The 24841-nt window shown below is 38.8% G+C and overlaps 2 protein-coding genes across 2 annotated transcripts; one reads left to right on the top strand and one right to left on the bottom strand.

Annotated features, from left to right (window-relative positions):
• The first annotated feature begins 31 nt into the window (after positions 1-31).
• LOC123879583 (RNA exonuclease 4-like) lies at positions 32-3408 on the top strand. Its single transcript, XM_045927378.1, has 3 exons — positions 32-726; positions 1473-1656; positions 3022-3408. The coding sequence occupies exons 1-3, from the start codon at positions 59-61 to the stop codon at positions 3211-3213; spliced, it is 1044 nt and encodes a 347-aa protein (XP_045783334.1). The 5' UTR covers positions 32-58; the 3' UTR covers positions 3214-3408.
• Positions 3409-5457: 2049 nt separating this feature from the next.
• LOC123879558 (zinc finger protein 808-like) lies at positions 5458-24755 on the bottom strand. The gene is made up of 14 exons (XM_045927332.1): positions 24538-24755; positions 23555-23674; positions 21694-21850; positions 19210-19433; positions 16936-17142; positions 16380-16477; positions 15641-15757; positions 13978-14088; positions 13273-13377; positions 12600-12812; positions 9360-9471; positions 7970-8083; positions 6535-6687; positions 5458-5623 (listed from the first exon to the last, which is right to left on the bottom strand). Exons 1-14 carry the CDS (start codon positions 24667-24669, stop codon positions 5486-5488), a joined length of 2001 nt encoding a protein of 666 aa, XP_045783288.1. The 5' UTR covers positions 24670-24755; the 3' UTR covers positions 5458-5485.
• Positions 24756-24841: the final 86 nt, after the last annotated feature.

The following is a 24841-nucleotide window of genomic DNA, read 5'->3' as shown; positions in this document are numbered from 1 at the left end:
CTGTGGTGGGTTATTTAACTTATTTATTTGGTTTGTCTGTGTGTGTCAATTCTGTCAAATGGGCAATGGCATATTTTTGTTCAGCGAGCTGTGTTATTTTCTATTAATTATCGTAAACTGTCTGCTAAATATCGTTTACGTTGTAATCGGTTACTTGCTATACATTTTAAAAGTTATATTACAACAAACCTTCCATGTAAATATGACGGAAAAGTCGAAAAAGCGCAAGAGGAACACGCCAAGCCAACCTAACCAAACATTTATAAAACGAGTTATCGACGAAAATTGGCAAAAATTACTGTCCAGCAACCTCATGGAAGCGAAAACCGAGAAAGTTGAAGATAAAAAAGACCACTTCACCGGTATTTTTCGAAGGGCTCGTAAAAAAAATAGTGACGTTTCGAACAACGAGAAAAATTTGAAAAGTTTAAATATTAGCAATAAATCGATGAATAACAATACAGAAACGAACGGCGTCTCTAACTGTGAAACTCAACATAAAAAGCAACAATCGACGAGTAGTAAAACCCAAAATAATGATAGTAAAAACAAGACTAATAAACTGACTAAATTCATAGCAATGGATTGTGAGATGGTCGGCATAGGTTTTGAAGGCGGTGACCACATGCTGGCGAGAGTGTCTTTAGTCAACAAATTCGGCGACTGCATATACGACAAATTTGTCAAGCCTCGGGAGGAAGTTGTAGATTATAGAACAAAAATTAGGTGAAATATTTCTTACATCATCACTTACCTTGTATTTGAATAAAAAAATTAAATTAAAAAAAAAAAAACAAATTTTACCCAACTGTGGCAAAGCCAAAAGGAAGGGTTATGATTTTAGCAGTCTATGTATGTATGTTTGCTTACAGATTCTGTGTGTTCCACCTTAATGCCTAAACTACTGGACCAATCTTGATGAATGATATGTCAATTGATTCGTTGTAAAGATCTCGGTGACATAGCCTATATTTTACACGAAAAAAATTGACCTAACAGAAAAAAAAGTGGAGTAAAAAAAAAAATGTACAACAACATTAAAATATACCAAGCGACAGGAAAACAATTTTATTCTAGTATTTCAGTGTTTATTAAGACAACCGCAGTTGGGTTTAAGTTTTCAACATTATCTTGTTGTATTTTATTAACCCCCTACCCAAAATGAGGGATGTTATAATTTTGACGTGTGTATCTGTGTATCTGTCTGTGGCATTGTAGCTCCTAAACTAATGAACTGATTTAAATTTGGTTTTTTTTTAGTTGAAAGGTCGATCGAGAGTGTTCTTAGCTGTAATCCAAAAAAATTGGTTCAGCTGTTTGAAAGTTATCAGTTCTTTTCTAGTTACTGTAACCTTCACTTGTCGGGGGTGTTATAATATTTTAATTTACACTTATAGTAGCTAACACAACACATTTAGCCTTAGTGAAATCAGTGGGATATTAAGTACTAATTTTTTTCATTTTTACTCTAGTGGTATAAGAAAAGAGGATTTACTGAAAGGTGAGGACTTCACCACAGTGCAGAAGGAAGTAGCGGAGATATTACGAGGAAGGATACTTGTCGGTCATTCCTTGAAGAATGATCTGAGTGTTCTGTTCCTTTCCCATCCTAAGAAGAGCATAAGGGACACATCAAAGTACAAACCGTTTAGAAAAGTAAGAATTTTCAACAATCACACTAATATTATAAAAGGAAAAGTTTGTGTGTATGTATGTGTGTGTGTGTATGTTTGTCACTCCTTCACGCTAAAACTACTGAACGGATTGGACTGAAAATAAGAATGGAGATAGATTATACCCTGGATTAGCACATAGGCTACTTTTAATCCCAGAAAATTAAAGTGTTCCCACAGGATTTTTAAAAACCCTACATCCCAACGAAGTCGCGGCATCAGCTAGTCTTGTATGTATGTGCATTACTGGAGTAAATCAAATCCATGCTTATTATTACCCAACCGCAGCAAAGCCAAAAGGAAGGGTTATGATTTTAGCAGTCTAAGTATGTACAGTACAACCAAATTAATAATGCGCATAGAAATCTTCGTCACTGTTCGGCATCGGTCGTATGATACACATGATATTGACTCCTATTTGTTTATAACAAGGTGCAAAATGCAAGTGCATTGTTTAGGGCTCTTACGATTCAATGATTTGGAATACGACAATTTGCGAAGATCTGCATGCGCATTATTAATTTGGTTGTACTGTATGTATGTTTGTATCGAGATTCTATGTGTTCCACCGTAGCGCCTAAACTACTGGGCCGATTTTGATGAAGGAGGTGTCAAGTGATTTGTTATAAAGGTCCGTGTGACAGGCTATATTTATATGAAAAAATTGACCTAATGGATCAAAAAAAGTGGAGGTCTCCAAAATTTTTTTTGCTGTTGTATCGAGTGGGATGTCAAATGAAAGAGGAGAAAATTCTGAGCTCATGAATATTAATGTACAACAACATTAAAATTTACAAAGCAACAGAAAAACAATTTTACTCTAACATTTTTCGGTTTTTAGTTTTCAACTTTATCTTGATAAAAAAATATTTTTACTTGTCCATTAAGCTATCACAACTCATGCAATGCAAAGTCAATATAATTTTTTACTGCAAAAATTCAAATTCAAAATTCAAAATATTTTTATTCAATTAGACTTTTACAAGTTTTTTGAATCGTCAAAAGCATCTACCACTGGTTCGGAATGCCTTTCCTACTGAGAAGAACCAGCACGAAACTCGGCGGTTGCTCTTTTCAAAGATTTGATATACAATATTATGCCACGTATAAAAAATAGCAATTGAAGTCCTGTGCATTGCTGGAGCGAATTGCAGGTCAAATCCACGCTGTTTATCATTTACATAATCGTCGATAGTATAATATGCTTTTCTCAGGAGCATATAATTTTAATAGATTTTTTGGAACCTGTGTAAAGGCAAGTCCAAAATTGGCTGAGGAATTTTGTTATAAAAGATTATACCCATTACCACAACGCAGAAGACTTTATTGATTTATTTGTTTTTTCCAGGTAACAAAGGGAAGCACGCCATCGCTCAAGCGGCTAGCAAAAGAAATCCTCGGCATAGAGATCCAGCATGGAGAACACAGCTCAGTAGAAGACGCCAAAGCTGTGATGCAGCTGTATTGTACTGTGTGCAAGACCTGGGAGCAAGCGCTCAGTGAAAAACGTGGTTACAGCAGAAAGTTCTTAGAGTCTTAGTTTCTGATCTACCCTCCTAGCATGAATCTTGGAATTTATCATATTTTGTGTGTCAATGTCAGCCAATGTTTGAAAAATGTCAGCCAATACTTGAAAGTTTAGCCAACAGTGAACTATGTCAGCTAATTATCTGCTCTCTGATCTGAGTACTCAACCCAGTAACAGCAATTGCAATGATTCAACCATAAGTTAGATGTGTGTATGTTTGTTACTCCTTCACGCAAAAACTACTGGACGGATTGGGCTGAAATTTAGAATGGAGATAGATTATACCCTGGATTAGCACATAGGCTACTTGTTATCCCGGAAAATCAAAGAGCTCCCACGAAAATTTAAAAAACCTACATCCACGCGAACGAAGTCGCGGGCATCAGCTAGTTTATCATATTTTAATAATGTCAAATAATGGAATAATGTCAGCCAATATTAAAATGGCCAAAATTAAAAATGTCAGCCATAAAATAAATTATTAAAAGAAGTCCCTTTAGGCAAGGTTCCGAAGTTACTCAAAAAAATAATTCAAAATTCAAAATATTTTTATTCAATTAGACTTTTACAAGTGCTTTTGAATCGTCAAAAGCATCTACCACTGGTTTTGCCTTTCCTACCGAGAAGAACCAGCAAGAAACTCGGCGGTTGCTCTTTTCAAGGATTTGATATAGGTACAATATTATGCCTTGTATAAAAGCAATTGAAGTTCCGCGCATTGCTGGCAGTGTTCTTTGAATGGCTAGACTGATTCTTTGTCCGAGGTAACTGCCAGCTCTTCGGTCTCCTGTGATGTTGACTAACCTTTTTAAAAATAATTGATTAATCTATGTGAATTTGAGTAAAAGGCCACAAAATATGATGAACACAACGATTTGTATTTAATTTTTTTTTATTTTTTTTTATTTTACGGCCCTGGATACCAGTCCTTTAGGGCCTATTTAATTTTCTTATGGTGTGATCACAGATGTGTTCTAAAAGTTGCATTTTATTTTTTTTTTCGAAATAAAAGCTCTTCAAAATGTTTTTTTAAATACATACTTTAATGTTCTGTTACAAGTACTTTGATTTGTAGATAAATAATGTGAATTTTTTTTTTTAAATGAACAGTTTTTTTTTGATTTACGACCAAGGTGTGACCGTGAGAAAAATTCTCCAAAGTTTTTTTTTTAGATAATTTTTCAGTTCTTGATAAAAGTCCTTTGAGCAGCTTGTATTGTGAACTGTTGTATTGTGATTTGTGAAGTGATTTACATAAATGAACTTTTTTTAATAAATATATTTTTGCTAAACAAGTGCTTATTTTATTTATTTTTCTATGAGAGTAGACAGAATTAAGAGTTTCCCTGAGGAATACGACCTGATATGAGGAGATCCGCAGGAGAACCAAGGTCACTGACATAGCCCAAACTATTAGCAAGCTGAAGTGGCAGTGGGCAGGCCATGTCTGTCGTAGAGGCGATGGCCGTTGGAGCCGGAAAGTCCTTGAGTGGAGACCGCGTATAAGCAAGCGTAGTGTGGGACGCCCTCCAGCACGATGGACCGACGATATAAAGCGGCTGGCGGGAAGTGGCTGGATGAGGGAGGCTGAGGACCGGGTGTGGTGGCGCTCTATAGGGAAGGCCTATGTCCAACAGTGGACGTCCACAGGCTGATGATGATGATGATAATTATATCATTAAAATACACCAAGCGATAGAAAAACAATTTTACTATACCTACCGCTATCTACCGGCAGTTCGCGGGTAGTAGTTGGACTTTAGTGTTGTTTTCCTTCAACATCAAAGTAAAGTTAAGTGATACTTTATTCCTCACTAGCTGATGCCCGCGACTTCGTCCGCGTGGATTTAGGTTCTTCGAAATCCCGTGAGAAATTTTTGATTTTCCGGTATAAAAAGTAGCCTATGTGCTAGTACTGCTGGGACCCAGACCAGACCAGAAATATAGAAATCATAAAACTCCTAACCCCTGCCAGGAATCGAACCCGGGACTTCCCACTAATAACACCACAGCGCTTACCACTGCGCAAACGTCGCACTAATACTATAAAGGCGAAAGTTTGTGTGTATGTTTGTTACTCCTTCACGCAAAAACTACTGGACGGATTTGGCTGAAATTTGGAATGGAGATAGATAATATCCTGGATTAGCACATAGGCTACTTTTTATCCCGGTAAATCAAAGAGTTCCCACGGGATTTCGAAAAACCTAAACCTAAAAGTCGCGGGCATCGGCTAGTAAAATAATAAAAAGCAAGTTGCATATAAAAAAGTTATATATTTCATTCAGTTATGTACAATCTCTATAGGCGGTGGTACGTTTGGTGTCAGGTTGTTAGCTATGTTCTGTTGGAAGTACTGCATTCGGTTCGCCAGTTCGATTCCCGGGTAGGGCTCCTGCTTCTTCGTGGTTACGCGTGGCTGCTGTTGAAAAGAAAAAATTAGAAATTCCCAATATGTAATCATTGTCACCCTAGTGCGTAAAGAGTAATAAATGACATCGGCAAAATGCGAGTAAGACTCGCGCACCCAGAGTTCCATACCACAGTCGTATTTTTTCGACATTTTGCACCATAAATCAAAAACTATTATGCATAAATAAAAATCTGTTTTAGAATGTACAGGTAAAGCCCTTTCATATGATACCCCACTTTGTATAGTAATCTTATTTTGAAAATTGAGAGTACTAATTAATTATTGTTTCATGAACACATTTTAAAATGTAACCACAAATTCACGGTTTTTTGATTTTTCCTTTATTGTGCTATAAGACCTACCTACCTACCTGCTGAATTTCATGATTCTAGGTCAACGGGAAGTACCCTGTCGGTTTTCTTGAAAGACAGGACAGAATTGCTTTTATAAAAAAAAAATTTATTACATCTCGCAATCCTTGGCTCCAGCTTAAACCACGTGGGTTTAATATGCTGGAGTCCTATCCTCCTGAACCATATTTGCATAAATTATACAGATTTTACATGTTTCGAAATACTAATCTATACTAATATTATAAAGAGGAAACCTTTGTATTTTTGTATGTTTGTATTGAATAGGCTCAAAAACTACTGGACCGATTTCAAAATTTCTTTTACCATTACTTAGAGGGATTCTTCCGAATCCCTATAGGCTATATTTTATCCCGGAAAATAGATAGGATTTTTCGTGGTAGTGTCCACCCGTGCGAAGCCGGTGCAGATCGCTAGTACATTATAAATACTATAATGAGTAAAGACCCACCATTCAACAGAAACTCCTGAGTTTCTTTTTGATCATTGAGTCACTGGGAACTCATTAGGTAAAAAAGTTGCGATCTGAATCAATACGATTAAGCTTACCTTTAGTCGTTTAGTGTAGTGCATCATCTTGATGTGTTTGTATATGCTGGTCTGCCAGCTGAAGGTGGCCGCGCACAGCGGGCACTTGAAGCTCTTCGCCTCGGAGCGGTTGGTGTGCATCGCCCACACGTGGCCTTTCAGCCGCTTTACAGTCTGGGAACACACAAAAAGTCTTTCAATAGTTATCATTCCTCATACGCATGGCTAAGGACTGGAATACTCTTCCGCGAACTGTGTTCCCCACCAATTACAATCCGGGTATCTTTAAAACAAGAGTGAATAGGCATCTTCTAGGTGAACGCGACCCATCTTAGACCACATCATCACCTTCATCAGGTGTGATTGTAGTCAAGTGCTTGCCTATAATGAATAAAAAAAATATTTATTTATTTCCCCAGTGCGGAAAGTTGAATATTATCATCATGATCAACCCATCACCAGTGCACTACTGAGCACGGGTATCCTTCTAGTATGAGAAGGGTGAATAAAGTCCAGGCGCAAATTTTTAAATATTACCGCACTAGTGCGATAATGAATATCGCTGCACGACCTTATAGGCTAGTGCGGTAAAGTAAAGTCTACTTTTTTAATACCCTTCACATTATACATTTAACATTTTTCGTCACAATGTTACCACCTCCTTTCAATACAGTATTACCGACTCACTTCAGAAGATTACCATCTCACGTCATAATATTACCAAAGTACCTTATAAGATTAGCCTCAATAGCTCAGCGGTTATAGGAGCGCTCTGAAATCCGACAGGTTGGCGGTTCAATCCCCACCCGTTGCACTATTGTCGTACCCACTAGCACAAGCTTTACGCTTAGTTGGAGGGGAAAGGAGAATGTTAGTCATGGTTAAAATGGCTAATATTCTTTAAAAAAAAAAAAATTGCCACACATCTCGCATTCACTGCTCCCCATTGCGCTTCCTTTTGTTTTTGCTTTCACCACCACCACAATTGGTGCCACCATTGCTTTAGATAGTTTGACTAATTACGTTGAGGTATTAGTATTCCAAGTAGTAGCATCAGTAATCACACTAATATTATAAAGGAGAAAGTTTGTATGTGTGTGTGTGTGTGTGTGTGTATGTTTGTTACTCCTACACACAAAAACTACTGGACGGATTGGGCTGAAATTTAGAATGGAGATAGATTATACCCTGGATTAGCACATAGGCTACTTTTTATCCCGGAAAACCAAAGAGTTCCCACGGGATTTCGAAAAGCCTAAATCCACGCGAACGAAGTCGCGGGCATCAGCTAGTCAGTAATATTTTTATAAAATTAGTATTAGTTGCATCAATACTTACAAGATTTCACGCTCGCATAAAATAACAATATAAATTATATTACCATCTCCCCTCACAAGATGTATTACCAACTCACTTCAGTAGATTACCATCTAACCTCATAATATTACCAAAGTACCTTATAAGATTTGCCACAGATCTCGCACAGATGCTCTCCGTCAGGCTCCCTCTTGTTTTTGCCCTCGTGTATATTGTTCATATGAGCCACCATTATTTTTGCTGTTTTGAAAGGCTGCAACGAAATATGATATATTCATAATCAACAAGATAGAGTTGAAAACTAAAACCCGACTACGATCGTCTTAATAAACGCTGAAATATTATAGCAAAATTGTTTTTCTGTCGCTTGGTATATTTTAATGCTGTAGTACATTTATATTCATGAACTCAGAATGTTCTCCTCTTTCATTTGACATCCCACTCAATACAATAACAAAAAAATTTTTTGGAGACCCCACTTGTTTTTGGTGTAACATCTGTTAGATCAATTTTTTCCGTATAAAATATAGCCTTCTTCTTCTTCTTCTCTCTGGGCTGGTTTCCGCACTTAAACGTTTCCGTCTGTTGTGCGTGCGTTGCCCCTCCCCGCCGAAGTCTTCACTCCAGCCATCCAAGCTCGCTCCAGAAGCCAAGTGGACCGCCCAGGTTGCCGAGGGCTTCATGAAGTGAGGTTGGGTATCCCAGATGGCGTAAAATATAGCCTATGTCACCCAGAATTTTACAACGAATCATTTGACATCTTATTTATCAAAATCGGCCCAATTGTGAAGGCGCTACGGCGGAACACATATATCTAGACTGCTAAAATCATCCCTTCCCTTTAGCTTTGCCGTAGTCGGGTAAAAAAGAATAAAACAAAACAAGTGTATTTTAAAATTTATAACACCCCCCACAAGTGAAGGTTACAGTAACTAGAAAAGAGCTGATAGCTTTCAAACAGCTGAACTGATTTTCTAAGTTAAGAACACTCGTTCAAGCCACCTTTCAAACAAAAAAAAAACTAAATTAAATCGGTTCATTAGTTTAGGAGCTACGATGCCACAGACAGATACACACGTCAAACTTATAACCTCAATAGCTCAACCGGTAAAGGAGTGGACTGAAAACCGAAAGATCGACGGTTCAAGCCCCGCCCGTTGCACTATTGTCGTACCTACTCCTAGCACAAGCCTGACGCTTAGCTGGAGAGGAAAGGGGAATATTAGTCATTTAACATGGCTAATCTTTTTTTAAAAAAAAAAATAACACCCGTCTTTCTGGGTCGGGGGTTAATTAATTACGAAGAGAAAGAGTCACCGGACTTCGTCTGTGTTGGTTTAGCTGGCGGGCGTGCTCTGCCTTTTTGGAGTGTTTTTTTTTGTTAAAACTGATTGGAAAGCGGTCTATGGGGGTGCCGTGCGTGTGTCGGCGAGCGCCGGCACAGACGGGGTCCATACTTGTATAGTTTAACTAAAGAGAGAGAGAGAGAGAGAGAGAGAGAGAGAGAGAGAGAGAGAAAAGAGAGTCACCTTGAAGCATACGGAACACTGGTATTTGATGACCTTTAGATGCTCCCAGTCGATGTGGTCGTGCATACACCAGCGCGTCGCGAACTTTTTCCCGCAGAACTGACAAGCGTGACTGCAAACAGTAAAACAATAGTTATTTATGGTGCAAGTGCGCAAAGTAGAAAATTATAGTCGAGGCGCCATACTCGAGCCGATTTCAGACCCGACCTTTAATTAAAACTAGATGGTGCCTGCAGCTTCGCCCGCGTGGATTGGTCAGATCTCCTGCAGCATCAGGAATCCAAATTTTTTATGGAACAATGTCGCAAAGTTCCTTTATCGAATAAAAAAAATTAGAATAGAATAGAATAGAATAGAATAAAATTTATTCATTGAAACCGACACATAAACATAGTATTACAAATAATGACGCTTATATACAAAACTAAAAATAAAAAATACAAATAAAAAATATAAAACCTAGAATATAAAATTTAAAATATAAAACTTAAAAACTAACTTAACTTAAAGAGTGTATTATGTATGTATTATGTGTCGTGCCAACGAAAGGGCCCGAACTCAGCTTGATGTTGTGGATACACAATGTACCCACAACGCTGGTATTCTGTTCGGGCCCAAACGAGGGAAGCTCTGGTAAATTAACTGTTAATTCAAATTAAAATTAAAATACGCAAATCGGTTCAGAAATCTCGGAGATATCAGTGTACACAGGTAGAAAAACACAACTCCTCCATTTTTCAAAGTCGGTTAAAAATGTAGCCTATGTTACTCCTTGGTTAATCCTCTACTTGTCTGTAGAAGTCCCGTCAAAATAGGTTAAGCCATTCCGAAGATTAGCCCGTTCAAACAGACATACACTTTTATTATTTATTAGTATAGATAAATTTAAACTTACAACGTTTTTCAATGTTTGTAATAAAAATAATAAAATAGCAAAACTGATCTTCAGTATCATCACTACCACATGCTATATTTATTGCCGTGTAGTTTTTCATTATAATTCAACATGATATTATAAAGTACCTCGTGATATTATAAAGTACCTCGACAGAACATAGCCTCATAACAGCTTTTCTGTAGGGCGATCACACATTGAAGTTGCGGATATAAGCTACTAGCTAGTCACACTAATATCATAAATGCGAAAGTTTGTGTGTATATGTCTGTGTGTGTGTGTGTGTTTGTTACTCCTTCACGCAAAAACTACTGGACGATTTGACTGAAATTTGCAATGGAGAGAGATAATATCCTGGATTAGCACATACACTACTTTTTATCCCGGAAAATCAAAGAGTTCCCAGGGGATTTCGAAAAACCTAAATCCACGCGGGCGAAGTCGCGGGCATCGGCTAGTACTTACATATAGGAGTTCTCGTGAGCATGTCGCTTGCTGAGTTTCATGTGGTTGTTGTAACAGTCTCGGCTAGAGAAGCTCTTGCCACACTCCCGACACTGATGCGTGGCGCCCTGCTCCTTCTCTCTGTGGTTCCGCATGTGGCGCGCGAGGTTGCGTTTCCACTGGAGCATCAGGGAACCCTAAATACTTACATATAGGAGTTCTCGTGAGCATGTCGCTTGCTGAGTTTCATGTGGTTGTTGTAACAGTCTCGGCTAGAGAAGCTCTTGCCACACTCCCGACACTGATGCGTGGCGCCCTGCTCCTTCTCTCTGTGGTTCCGCATGTGGCGCGCGAGGTTGCGTTTCCACTGGAGCATCAGGGAACCCTAAATACTTACATATAGGAGTTCTCGTGAGCATGTCGCTTGCTGAGCTTCATGTGGTTGTTGTAACAGTCTCGGCTAGAGAAACTCTTGCCACACTCCCGACACTGATGCGTGGCGCCCTGCTCCTTCTCTCTGTGGTTCCGCATGTGGCGCGCGAGGTTGCGTTTCCACTGGAGCATCAGGGAACCCTAAATACTTACATATAGGAGTTCTCGTGAGCATGTCGCTTGCTGAGTTTCATGTGGTTGTTGTAACAGTCTCGGCTAGAGAAGCTCTTGCCACACTCCCGACACTGATGCGTGGCGCCCTGCTCCTTCTCTCTGTGGTTCCGCATGTGGCGCGCGAGGTTGCGTTTCCACTGGAGCATCAGGGAACCCTAAATACTTACATATAGGAGTTCTCGTGAGCATGTCGCTTGCTGAGTTTCATGTGGTTGTTGTAACAGTCTCGGCTAGAGAAGCTCTTGCCACACTCCCGACACTGATGCGTGGCGCCCTGCTCCTTCTCTCTGTGGTTCCGCATGTGGCGCGCGAGGTTGCGTTTCCACTGGAGCATCAGGGAACCCTAAATACTTACATATAGGAGTTCTCGTGAGCATGTCGCTTGCTGAGCTTCATGTGGTTGTTGTAACAGTCTCGGCTAGAGAAGCTCTTGCCACACTCCCGACACTGATGCGTGGCGCCCTGCTCCTTCTCTCTGTGGTTCCGCATGTGGCGCGCGAGGTTGCGTTTCCACTGGAGCATCAGGGAACCCTAAATACTTACATATAGGAGTTCTCGTGCGCATGTCGCTTGCTGAGTTTCATGTGGTTGTTGTAACAGTCTCGGCTAGAGAAGCTCTTGCCACACTCCCGACACTGATGCGTGGCGCCCTGCTCCTTCTCTCTGTGGTTCCGCATGTGGCGCGCGAGGTTGCGTTTCCACTGGAGCATCAGGGAACCCTAAATACTTACATATAGGAGTTCTCGTGAGCATGTCGCTTGCTGAGTTTCATGTGGTTGTTGTAACAGTCTCGGCTAGAGAAGCTCTTGCCACACTCCCGACACTGATGCGTGGCGCCCTGCTCCTTCTCTCTGTGGTTCCGCATGTGGCGCGCGAGGTTGCGTTTCCACTGGAGCATCAGGGAACCCTAAATACTTACATATAGGAGTTCTCGTGAGCATGTCGCTTGCTGAGCTTCATGTGGTTGTTGTAACAGTCTCGGCTAGAGAAACTCTTGCCACACTCCCGACACTGATGCGTGGCGCCCTGCTCCTTCTCTCTGTGGTTCCGCATGTGGCGCGCGAGGTTGCGTTTCCACTGGAGCATCAAGGAACCCTAAATATTTACATATAGGAGTTCTCGTGCGCATGTCGCTTGCTGAGCTTCATGTGGTTGTTGTAACAGTCTCGGCTAGAGAAGCTCTTGCCACACTCCCGACACTGATGCGTGGCGCCCTGCTCCTTCTCTCTGTGGTTCCGCATGTGGCGCGCGAGGTTGCGTTTCCACTGGAGCATCAAGGAACCCTAAATACTTACATATAGGAGTTCTCGTGCGCATGTCGCTTGCTGAGTTTCATGTGGTTGTTGTAACAGTCTCGGCTAGAGAAGCTCTTGCCACACTCCCGACACTGATGCGTGGCGCCCTGCTCCTTCTCTCTGTGGTTCCGCATGTGGCGCGCGAGGTTCCGTTTCCACTGGAACAGCTTGCCGCATACGGGGCATGGGTAGCTTAGCCCATCGTGGATCACTCTGTAACATATTGCCATTTGAAAAAATCGAAATATAGCCATTTGATTGGTCGATTACTCAAAACGGTTAACCTCCGCTGACTTTTTGTCTTTTTCATTTGTATGAGATTACTAGCTGATACCCGCGACTTCGTTCGCGTGGATGTAGGTTTTTTAAAATTCCCGTGGGAACTCTTTGATTTTCCGGGATAAAAAGTAGCCTATGTGCTAATCCAGGGTATAATCTATCTCCATTCTAAATTTCAGCCCAATCTGTCCAGTAGTTTTTGCGTGAAGGAGTAACAAACATACACACACACACACACATACACACTTTCTCCTTTATAATATTATAGTGTGATAGTGTGATGTAACAGAGAGAGCCCTACATTAACTTCTCCCCATGGCAAGTATAGCCGGGTTGTGTTCCAGGTATATTTTCAAATGCAGGGACCTCAACAATTACTGGTAAGGGTACTCACACGTGCGCTCTATAGCTTTTCTTAGAGTAGAACACTTTGTCACATCCCTTGCAAGGAATCATCAGCTTCTCTTTTGGCTTGTCGTCTTTGTTCTGTGGTAGAATCCTGTAACAAGTATGTTGTAAGGGTCCAGGTGACACAGGCCATATTTTATTTAAAAAAAACCCCGGTAAAGTACAAGTTGGACTCGCATACGAAGGGTTCCGTACCATCGTACAATTTTTTAAACATTTTTATATGCAATATTGCCAAATAATGACAACAGCGCCATTTATGTGTGATTTAGTAAATATCATGTAGATGGCGCTTCAGTAATAGACCACATTTTAATTGTTTTTGTGTGATGTAACCACAAATTCACGGTTTTCAGACTTTTTCCTTTACTTGTGCTATAAGAACTACTTACGTGCCAAATTTCATGATTCTAGGTCAACGGGAAGTACTCTATAGGTTTTCTTGACAGACACGACAGACGGACAGACAGACAACGAAGTGATCTTATAAGGGTTCCGTTAGCCATTAACTATACAAGTGTGGACCCCGTCTGTGCCGGCGCTCGCCGACATACGCACGGCATCCCCTTAGAGCGCTTTCCAGTCAGTTTTAACAAAAAAAAAAAAACACTCCAAAAAGGCAGAACACACCCGCCAGCTAACACCAACACAGACGAAGTCCCCTTAAAAAGTTTCAAAGTTGGACACTTACTTAAGGTGGTATTTCAAGGTCATTTTGTTGGCAAAAACCTTCCCACAGCAATCACATTGGGGTTTCTCTTGGTGTGTCACACTTCTATGGTACAGTAGCTTGGCTTTTGTACTAGAAAGACAAACAAATATAGATTAAACTAGATAGATAGATAGATAGATAGATAGACAGATAGATAGAAGACTTTATTGCACACAAGGAAACACCAAGACAAAACAAGAAACTATCCTAAACTTCCACGACAGCCAAACTAGAAACCGTAATAAGCTCGCAAGCTCCGCCTCAGGAAAGTGGGAAAGTCAGAATAGAATAGATTTTTATTCAAAAAAACTTTTTAAAGTGTTTTTGAATCGTCAAAATAGTTTACCACTGGTTCGGAATGTCGTTCCTACCGAGAAGAACCATCAAGAAACTCGGCGGTTGCTCTTTTCAACTGTTCAATTTACAATAATATGCCATACTATACAAGCAATTGCAGCCCCGCGCATTGCTGGAGCAAGTTAAATCCATACTTTTTTATCATTTACATAATCTTCGATGGTATAATATGCTTTTTCCAGAAGCATAATAGATTTATGAAACTTTTGTAAAGGCAAGTCTAAAATTGACTGTGGAATTTTATTATAAAATATTACACTCTGAGCAGAGCGTATAGATTAAACTAGATATTATGTAGATAGAAGGCTTTATTGCACACAAAACAAGAAAACACCATGACAAAACAAGAAACTATAAACTAAAAACAATTGTATGCAAAGGCGGCCTTATTGCTTAAAGCTATCTAGAAAGAAAGAAAGAAAGAAAATGTATTTATTTGTTGTTGGTGTCACAGATAAAAACAAAGTATACAAATATACATTTTCATCTGTGACACCACCCCAAATGGGTGTACAGCTCAGCATTATGTCCTGCATCATATGCAGGACGCTGATTTTCAGCTGTGACCCGGGTGACGCCACAGTCACAACAGTGAGTAAATTAAAAAATAATTTAATTTAAAATAACTTTAACCACAATATGTGTAGTATGCGTGTATACACATAAATATATATATATATAATATATATATAAATAATAATAATTAATAATATAAGTATATATATACATATATATAAATAAACAGTTATCTCTCCACCTTTGCTTTGCTAAAAGCTTTGATAAAAGAAGAAAGTAGGTGTGTAGATCTTATTAAAGGAAAATCTGACTGACTGACTGACTGATCTATCAAAGTACAGCTCAAACTACTGGACGTATCAGACTGAAGGCATGCAGATAGCTATTATGATGTAGACATCCGCTACGAAAGGATTTTTATAAATTCCACCCCTAAGGGGGTAAAATAGGGATTTGAAATTTGCGTAATCCACGCAGACTAAGTCGCGGGCATACTCTAGTATTATATACTAGCGACCCGCCCCGGCTTCGCACGGGTGGACATTTATTTTTTCTATTTTCCGGGATAAAATATAGCCTATACAAATTCGGAAGAATCCCTCTAAGTAATGGTAAAAGAAATTTTGAAATCGGTCCAGTAGTTTTTTAGCCTATTCAATACAAACATACAAAAATACAAAGGTTTCCTCTTTATAATATTAGTATAGATTATCAAATTTCCCCGAAGCAATGCCGGGCGGATCAGCTAGTATATAAAATCCTTGTTTACCTAAAGGTTTTATCTGGACAGTCGGGACAAACATTGACTGCTTCAATGGCATACTTTGCGCACTCGTGCGCTAACATGATCTTTTTTACCGTAGTCAGTAGATTGCATTCGCGGCATCTGCGAAATAAAAACAAAAACCTGTTTACTTATTCACTGGAGTTAGAGAATGTGACCACTTACTCAATAGGGTATGTTGCTCTCACATGCATTTGATAAAATACTTACTCACTAGGAGTAAGTCCATGTGCACGCTTACTGGTCAGACTACGTATATTAAACACTTACTCACCGGAGCATGTTTCCCGCTCATATACCTGTCTCCATCTGCTTGTTCGCAAAAACCTATTTACTTATTCATCTTAGTTATTAGAGCACTCAGACGAGTAATTGTGTATAACATAATATTACTAACCTGTAACCTATGAGTTTTGTATGTAAATGTCAACACTTACTCACCAGAGCATGTGCCCTGCTAATACGCATCTCAATCTACATATTAACAAAACTAATTTACTTACTCATCATAGTATAATAGAATACTACAACGAGCAAGTGTATACAATGTAATTTTACTAACCTGTAAGCTATGGTTTTCAATGTAAATATTAACACTTACTCACCAGAGCATGTATCTCGCTAATACGCGTCTCTATGTCCATATTAACAAAAACTTATTTACTTACTCATCCGAGTATAGTAGCATAATCCGGCGAGTAAGTGACACAATTATTTTACCAACCTGTAAGCTATGAGGTGTAGTTTTTTGTGCATTTTAATATTATCCTTAGTAATAAAATAAGCTTTGCAAATGTCACACTGGTAGTCGTTTTCGGTTTTCTGAAAAATAAAAAATAAACAATAATTAATAATAAACAACAATAAACAATTTAAAAAAAATTGTCAAAACAAAGATTGTTTGATTATTAATATTGCGTCGTTATATTGCTGTTTTTGTCAATTTTACAGAGTAGGCAAAGCAGTAATATATGAACAACAAAGTAAATTTTTGTTTTTTCACTTACTATTTTTTACATACTTTTACTTTCGTGATAAGTTAGGTAAAAAAGCCTCTTTATGTACTAACAAGATTAAGTATGTTCACACTTACCCAAATGGAGCATGTTGCCCACTTCCATACATCTCTTAAAAGCTACTTTACTTATTCACAGGAGTAAGTCCACGTACACGCTTACTCAAAGGAGCACGTTTGAATTGCCTGGTTACTTGTTCATCTTAGCACCCTTGCAGCTCTTTTTTATGTGCTCACTGAAGTAAAAATATCAACACTTACTCACCGGAGCATGTTTCCCGTTCATATGCGTTTCCATCTGCTTGGTCGTATTGAAGCCTATAAGGCAGTGCACACACTTGTTCTTCAGGCGCAAAAACGCATCACTCGCAGCGTCAGTCTGTCTGACACGCCACATCTCCTCTTCATCCATCTTGTACAGTTTAACTAGATTTTCTGGAAGGTTTTTCAGTTTTCTGCTGTTTATTTTTGCCTGCAAAATAAATGACATAACACAAGGTCAAAAAATTATTACTAAGGTTTTAACTTTTGTATAACTAGCGACCCGCCCCAGCTTTGTACACGTAGCTTGTTACAATATTAGTAGGGATCTCTAATTTTTTTGAAAATAAAATAATATAGCCTACTAGCCGATGCCCTCGACTTCGCCCGCGTGGATTTAGGAAATCCGGTGGGAACTTTGACTTTCCGGGATAAAAAGTAGCCTATGTGCTAATCCAGGATATTATCTATCTTCATTCCAAATTTCAGCCAAACCCGTCTAGTAGTTTTTGCGTGAAGGAGTAACAAACATATACAGTATACACACACACACACACACACACATACACACAAACTTTCGCATTTATAATATTAGTGGTGATGTCACTCAGGAATAACGTAGCTTTCTACTGGTCAAAGAATTTTCAAAATCAGTTCAGTAGTTCCAGAGATTACTTCCTACGAACAAACTTACAAACTTTACCTATTACCTATCTATACATATAATAAAATTGTAGAAAAGTGGTGTCTGTACAATGGAAATATATAAAAAAAAAGTAGCAGGGGTTGTTATTATATCGATGCCGAACACGAAATTGTATTTTTTTTTTGTCTGTTTGTCTGTGTGTTTGTGCACGCTAATATCAGAAACGGCTTATTCGATTTAGATACGGTTTTCACTAATATATTGTAGTAAGCTTCACTTAACATAATTAGTGTTTATTTCATGTCAATCGGTTCATAAATGAAAAAGTTATGTCAATTTAAAGAATCACGGCGAACATTTTTAACGTACAGAGTACGTACTACACGCCTCGCGCCTGAGCGTTCAATATATGCTGCCCGAAAAGTCACTATTCCACGCGAACGAAGTCGCGGGCACAGCTAGTTTATAAAATTAGTATAGGTAACACTTTTTAATGTTTTAACCATAAAACAGCTTTGTGATTTCTCACTTTACTTGTGCTATAAGATATTGCTACCAGCCAGATTTTATGATTCTAGGTTAACGGGAAATACCCTATAGGTTTTGATAGACACGACATACAGACAGACAGACAGACAGACAGGCATACAGACAAACAACGAACTGATCAAGTTTTTTTTTTAATTCAGGTACAAATTAGCCCTTGACTGCAATCTCACCTGGTAGTAAAGCCTCGATGACACGGGGCGAGTTTACAAGCTGCTAGCGAACTCGCTGCCTTGTAACTTGTAAACTCGCCACGTGTCATCGAGCTTTTTCACAATCTGCTTTTGATTATCAGATTGTAAAAACGCTGCTTGAAAAATAGAAAGCCGGGCTAATTTACTCGCCATTCGCTGGCGTGTTGGCCTGTAAGCTAGCTAGTAGCCACGTGTCATCATCACTGCTAGTAAACTAGTTGCGAGCATCTGCGTTTTGGCAGTTAAAGCTAAAGTTCCAACACTCTAGCTAGTTGGCTACTGAGCGAGTGGAATGTTTTGTGTGTCATCGACACTCGCTTACTCGCTCACTCGCTAGCTTTTAAACTCGCCGACTAGCAGCTCGTAAATTAGCCCAGTGTCATCGAGCCTTAAGTCATGATGCAGATGGAAGCGGGCTAGCCCGGATGGGGTATGGCAGTTTTTATTAAACTCATATCCATTTGGGTAAATCGCTTAGTGGAACACTTTGCCGGTAGGGTGGTAACTAGCCACGGCCGAAGCCTCCCACCAGACCAGACCAGAAATTATAAAATTCCAAATCCCTGCCAGGAATCGAACCCGGGACCTCCCACTAATAAGACCACAGCGCTTCTTTTTAACCCCCGACCCAAAAAGAGGGGTGTTATAAGTTTGACGTGTGTATCTGTCTGTGGCATCGTAGCTCCTAGACTATTGAACCGATTTTAATTTAGTTTTTTTTGTTTGAAAGGTGGCTTGATCAAGAGTGTTCTTAGCTTTAATCCAAGAAAATCGGTTCAGCCGTTTAAAAGTTATCAGCTCTTTTCTAGTTACTGTAACCTTCACTTGTGTGTGTGTTATAAATTTTTAATTTAAACTTGTTATCTTTAAAAGTATTGAACCGTAAACAAACCTTATCAGATTTCTTTTTGACCTTCTTCTTTCTGCCTCTCTTTCTCTTCTTGCTATCTTCTGTCTTCAGCTGAGAGAGGACCAGGTCATCTTCTGAGCTCTGCTGGCTTTGATCCTGGGAGTGGTCCTCTAAACTGTACTGCGCAATGTCAGACTGTGTGTCGTCTAACTCCTCCTTAACTTCAACTTCTGTTAGAAGGTCAGGGTCGGGGTCATTTTGGTATTCTATAAAAGAATCACACTAATATTATAAAGGCTAAAGTTTGTGTGTATGTGTATGTGTGTGTGTGTGTGTATGTTTGTACTGGGACTTCGTCTGTGGTGGCGTTTACTGGCGCGCGTGTTGTCTTTTTGGAGTGTTTTTTTGTTAGAAGTGGCCGGTTTTTGTGTTCTACTGGTGTTTATTGGTGGTGGAACTGACTGGGAAGCGCTCTAAAGGGGCGCCGCGTGTATGTCGGCAGGCGCCGGCACAGACGGGGTCCATACTTAAACATATAGTTTCCCTAACTTGTAAATAACTACAAACTTGACATTGGCTAATCAGTGTAAAGCCAGACGAGAGAAAAAAAAAATGTTTGTTACTTCTTCACGCAAAAATTTCTTAACGTATTTGGCTGAGATTTGAATTAGAGATAGATGTTATCCTGGGTTAGCACATAGGTTGCTTTTTATACCGGAAAATCAAGGATTTCTCACGGGATTTCGAAAAACCTCAATCCACGCGGACGAAGTCGCGGTCATCAGCTAGTGAGGAATAAAGTATCACTTAACTTTACTTTAACGTTGAAGGAAAACAACACTAAAGTCCGACTACTACCCGCGAACTGCCGATAGATAGCGATAGATATAGTAAAATTGTTTTTCTATCGCTTGGTGTATTTTAATGATATAATTATCATCATCATCATCATCAGCCTGTGGACATCCACTGTTGGACATAGGCCTTCCCTATAGAGCGCCACCACACCCGGCCCTCAGCCTTCCTCATCCAGCCACTTCCCGCCAGCCGCTTTATATCGTCGGTCCATCGTGCTGGAGGGCGTCCCACACTACGCTTGCTTAAACGCGGTCTCCACTCAAGGACTTTCCGGCTCTAACGGCCATCGCCTCTACGACAGGCATGGCCTGCCCACTGCCACTTCAGTTTGCTAATAGTTTGTGATTATAATTAAAAGTAATTTATATTTGTGAAGTTTTTTCTCCTTCATTTGATATCCCTATCAATAGATCACCAAAAAAAAAATTTGGAGACCCCCACTTTCTTGGATGTAACATCCGTCAGGACACTTTTTTCCTATAAGATGTAGCCTATTTATTTGCAGAAACATTTTTTGTTTACAGTTAGGTGTTATTAAATACATTGTAGAAATGTTTCACCTTACATAATCAGGCATGCAAAATTTGTACAAGGTCATTCATATTTAAGTTACAGAGTCATTCATATTAAAGATTCATTTATTTAAACTACTATTCTTTGAATGTCAAAAATTCATCTACTGTGTAGAAGCACCTTTCTATGGCATCTGGACCATAATAACGAATCGATTGATACTTCATTCACCAAAATCGATTCAGTATTTTAGGCGCTATAGTGGAACACACATAAATACAAACCTACATACATACATAGACTGCGAAAATCATAACCCTTCCTTTTGGCTTTGCCTTGGTCGGGTAAAAATATCGTGAGGGAACCTGCATGCCTGAGAGTTCTCCATATATATACATGTTCTCAAAGGTGTGCGAAATCAGCCAATCTGCAGTTTCTGTACTTGGTTAGCATGTTGGACTAAGGCCTAATCCCTTCTCTTTCTGGAAGAGTGCTCAGTGGTAAACCAGCAATGGGTTAAATTGATGCCGCCTAATAGGTGGCACTTTTTAACCGACTTCCAAAAAAGGAGGAGGTTCTCAATTCGTCGGGATCTTTTTTTTTTTTTTTTTTTTTTTTTTATATTATTTATGTATGTTCCCCGATTACTCAAAGACCCCTGGACCGATTTGGAAAATTTTTTTTTGTTTGAAAGGGTATACTGTGCAGGTGGTCCCATATAAATTTGGTGAAGATCTGATGAATATCTTCGGAGATGGAGAACAGAACTCCTCAATGGATAAGAGCAAATTGCTCGCGATCACTGTAATAGCTTAGTAAACAGTAGGGTTTTAACTGGGCATAGCATATTATAGTACAGTGGGGCCACTAAAAATTGTGAAATAAAAAATTTTCAAAAGAAAAATAAAACCGACTTCAAAAACCAAAAACACTAAAAAGTAGAAAATAATTTTTGTTTAGCTACACATGTAATGTACCTAGGTATGAAGTCGGGCGAGCTTCACTCTTGGATTTCTAATTTTGTTTTAATATGCTCGCTGGACTTCATACCTAGGTACATTACATGTGTAGCTAAACAAAAATTATTTTCTACTTTTTAGTGTTTTTGGTTTTTGAAGTCGGTTTTATTTTTCTTTTGTAAATTTTTTTACGTACCAATCTCTTGTTCTTCAATCTTTTCTACCTCATATTTAATTTCTTCCACTGGCGTTTCAAATTTGAGGGGTAGTTCGGAAAATATCTCGAAAGTCTTCACTGAGAGGCGTTGGATGGCGTGACTAGACAGATCGGTGGGCGAATTGAGAAATGATTGCTGAAAAAGAAATAACTGGTCAGTCTGTAGCGGTTGCCACATTCGCAAGAAGATGTCGCTTCTATACTCAATCAATCAACAAAGCTCGATACACGACCTACGGCCTAGATGGCAGCACGGGTAGCTTAATCGAAAAAACTCAAGGAGAAACACGCAACTTTCAATCGCATTGACAGAGCGTTTACCAAATTGGACTATATATAGAAGTTTCAACGCATAACCGTCGGCCCAGCTGGCGCTACCGAGCACAACACCGCTCGGTTGGGAAATTTCCCTATTGCTACGGTCGAGCACACAGCCAAAGCTCCCGTACAAGTCCGAACATGCATAGCGTTGATTCTGATGTCTTTCTTTAAGAGCCCCGTTCATGGAAACGATAACTCGTTGGTGGGTAGAGCGTAAAATAGTGGTGTAATAGTAACGTAATTAATTATCACCACTATATCGTACAAGTTTAACAATTTCGACCATCAAAAGGAGTACAATTGTACCTACTTTGAATAAATGATTTTGACTTTGACTTTGTGTTTCCACAGATGAAGAAAAAATTGGTTGTCTGTAAAGTCGGTTTACTGACGATAGTTGAACGTGACAACAAAAGCCGATTGTGCTTCTTTGTCGCTCGTTCCGCGCTCTCGCTCGCACTTCAAGCCTTACATGGAACGCCTCAGAGCGAGGTAACGCCGCATGAGTCATGTTTTTTCGTGCGTGCAGCCGGCTCTATCGAATTATAAGACATTGTCACGTCAAAAACGTTACCTGTGCGTATCACCCTATCCCTCTAACCATGCCTGCCCCCGAGAGAGGCCGGGTGAATGAATTTTGCTTGAGATACAAGTTTTTTTAGTCAAAAATGACAAAGAGAAAATTCAAATTGACATTTGAAATTATTATAAAGTAAAGTGTGATATACGTTGTTAATTTTTCAATTTTCTAGTTTCTTATATAGTTTATTTACACCCGAAGTTGCCTCAAAATTTGCCCAAGCATAGAGATTTTTCAAGGGTCATAACTTTCAAAATAAACATAATTTGAGTAATTTTAGAGCATAGATAATGGAGAGATAAATCACTATTAGCCCGGCTAGCATGGGCAGCAGATAAAAATTATATCCCCCGATTATATCCACTGATGTCATACAAATCAGTGGATATAATCGGGGATATAATATTTATCTACTGCCCATGCTACCCGGGCTGGTGTAATTTTAGGTCTATTACAATAAATAATAGAACAATAAGATAGATAGATAGAAACACTTTATTGCACACAAAAACACATGTAAAGGATAACAACACAGAAAAAACAATTGTGTGCAAAGGCGGCCTTATTGCTTGGAGCAATCTCTACCAGGCAACCTTTGCTGAAAGGAGAAGTGCTAGGGTTGGATAGTACCAAGTCGCAAGGATTTTTTTAAAAAAAGATTTATATTTACGTATATATAATATTATACTAATAAACATAAAAAAGTAATTATATATATAAATATATATGTATATACTATATTTGACAATAAGTGTATGGAGAAGCGCATAAGAAGGGCACCTTAGACAAAGAGTACCACACATACACCTTTTAAATACTGCTAAACAGGTGCCGTTTTTGTGCTTGAATATTTATATTTCCTTAGATATTGTTATTTGTAGTCTGAGTGTGATGATTTGAAGCAAAATTAACACAAACAGCTTGAAACCATTACTATACCTTTTCAGAATACGCTATCAGGATGTTAAAAGATTTGATAATTTGGTGTCTGAACTTCAAAACACCTTGAACATGAGACAGGCACTCCCAACACACCTGGATTGATAGCCCATCAGGAACCTTGAAAAAAAGACAGATTTTGGGACTTTCTAGATCATTCCAGAAATTTTTAGGTCTAAAAAAACAAGAAAAAAAACCACAAAGAAACTATAAACTAATAACTTATGCTTAAAGCAATCACCACCAAAAAGTATTAATGAGTAGAAGATGCCTGCGACTTGGACAGCATGGGTTTAGGTTCTTAAAGATCCTGTGGGAACTGTTTGATTTTCTGGGATAAATAGTATGTCCCCGGGATATAAGCTAACTTGTACTTCATCAGAATCGGTTAAACTGACAGACAGACAGACACACTTTCGCATTTATAACATAAGTATGAATAAATAAAAGAATCAGTCAAGTACATGCCAGACTCGCACACGAAGGTTTCCGTACCATCGTGAAATCTCAATCCAGTGATGGTGGTTTGATGGTGAACTTTTTAGAGTTTCATACAAAAAGGAAAAACGGAATCCTTATAGGATCACTTTGTTGTCTGTCTGTCTCTCGTGCCTGTCAAGAAAACCTATAGGGTACTTCCCATTGACCAAGAATCATGAAATTTGGCTTATAAGAACGATTCAGCCATGGATTATAATTATTCCTTATAGGAAATCGTAAACATCCTTTAAAGACCTTGAAAACTCGATTATAAACGGGTTTCGCATATTAAAAAAAAAAGGGAACAAAAATATTTTCCAATCATGGCCGATCTAAAGATTTTTGTTCTTGTCTTTACAATAAAACCACAAAAAGATGACTGAAAATATTTTCAATAAGCACCTCAAAACATAATTTAACAGTTTTTACAACTAATAATGTGACTTTTGATGTTTATTCAAGTATTAATTGCCAAAACAAGATATGAAAATTGATTTACTTACATCGATGTTTGCCAATATTTTGTAGCATTGTTTCACTTCTTCTTTATAAAACATTTTTCTATTGTAATTTAGACACCCCACACATATACCGTTCACATTGTAGCCTTCAATATTTATGTTTATTTCACTCATTTTGCACTAAATTATTTTATCAAGAATGGAAGCTTCATGGCTTTCCTTCGGCCATTTTCTTCGATTTTGGATTTTGACAGTGACAGTTAGTTGACAAAGTGACGTTAAAAAATTGACATTTTTTTTTTCTCTCGTCTGGCTTTACACAGATTAGCCAATGTCAGATTATAAA

The sequence above is a fragment of the Maniola jurtina genome, chromosome 28 (genome assembly GCF_905333055.1).
Source record: "Maniola jurtina chromosome 28, ilManJurt1.1, whole genome shotgun sequence".
NCBI lineage: Eukaryota > Metazoa > Arthropoda > Insecta > Lepidoptera > Nymphalidae > Maniola > Maniola jurtina.
Note: the sequence above shows the minus strand (reverse complement) of the source record. Positions and strands in the feature narration are given on the sequence as shown.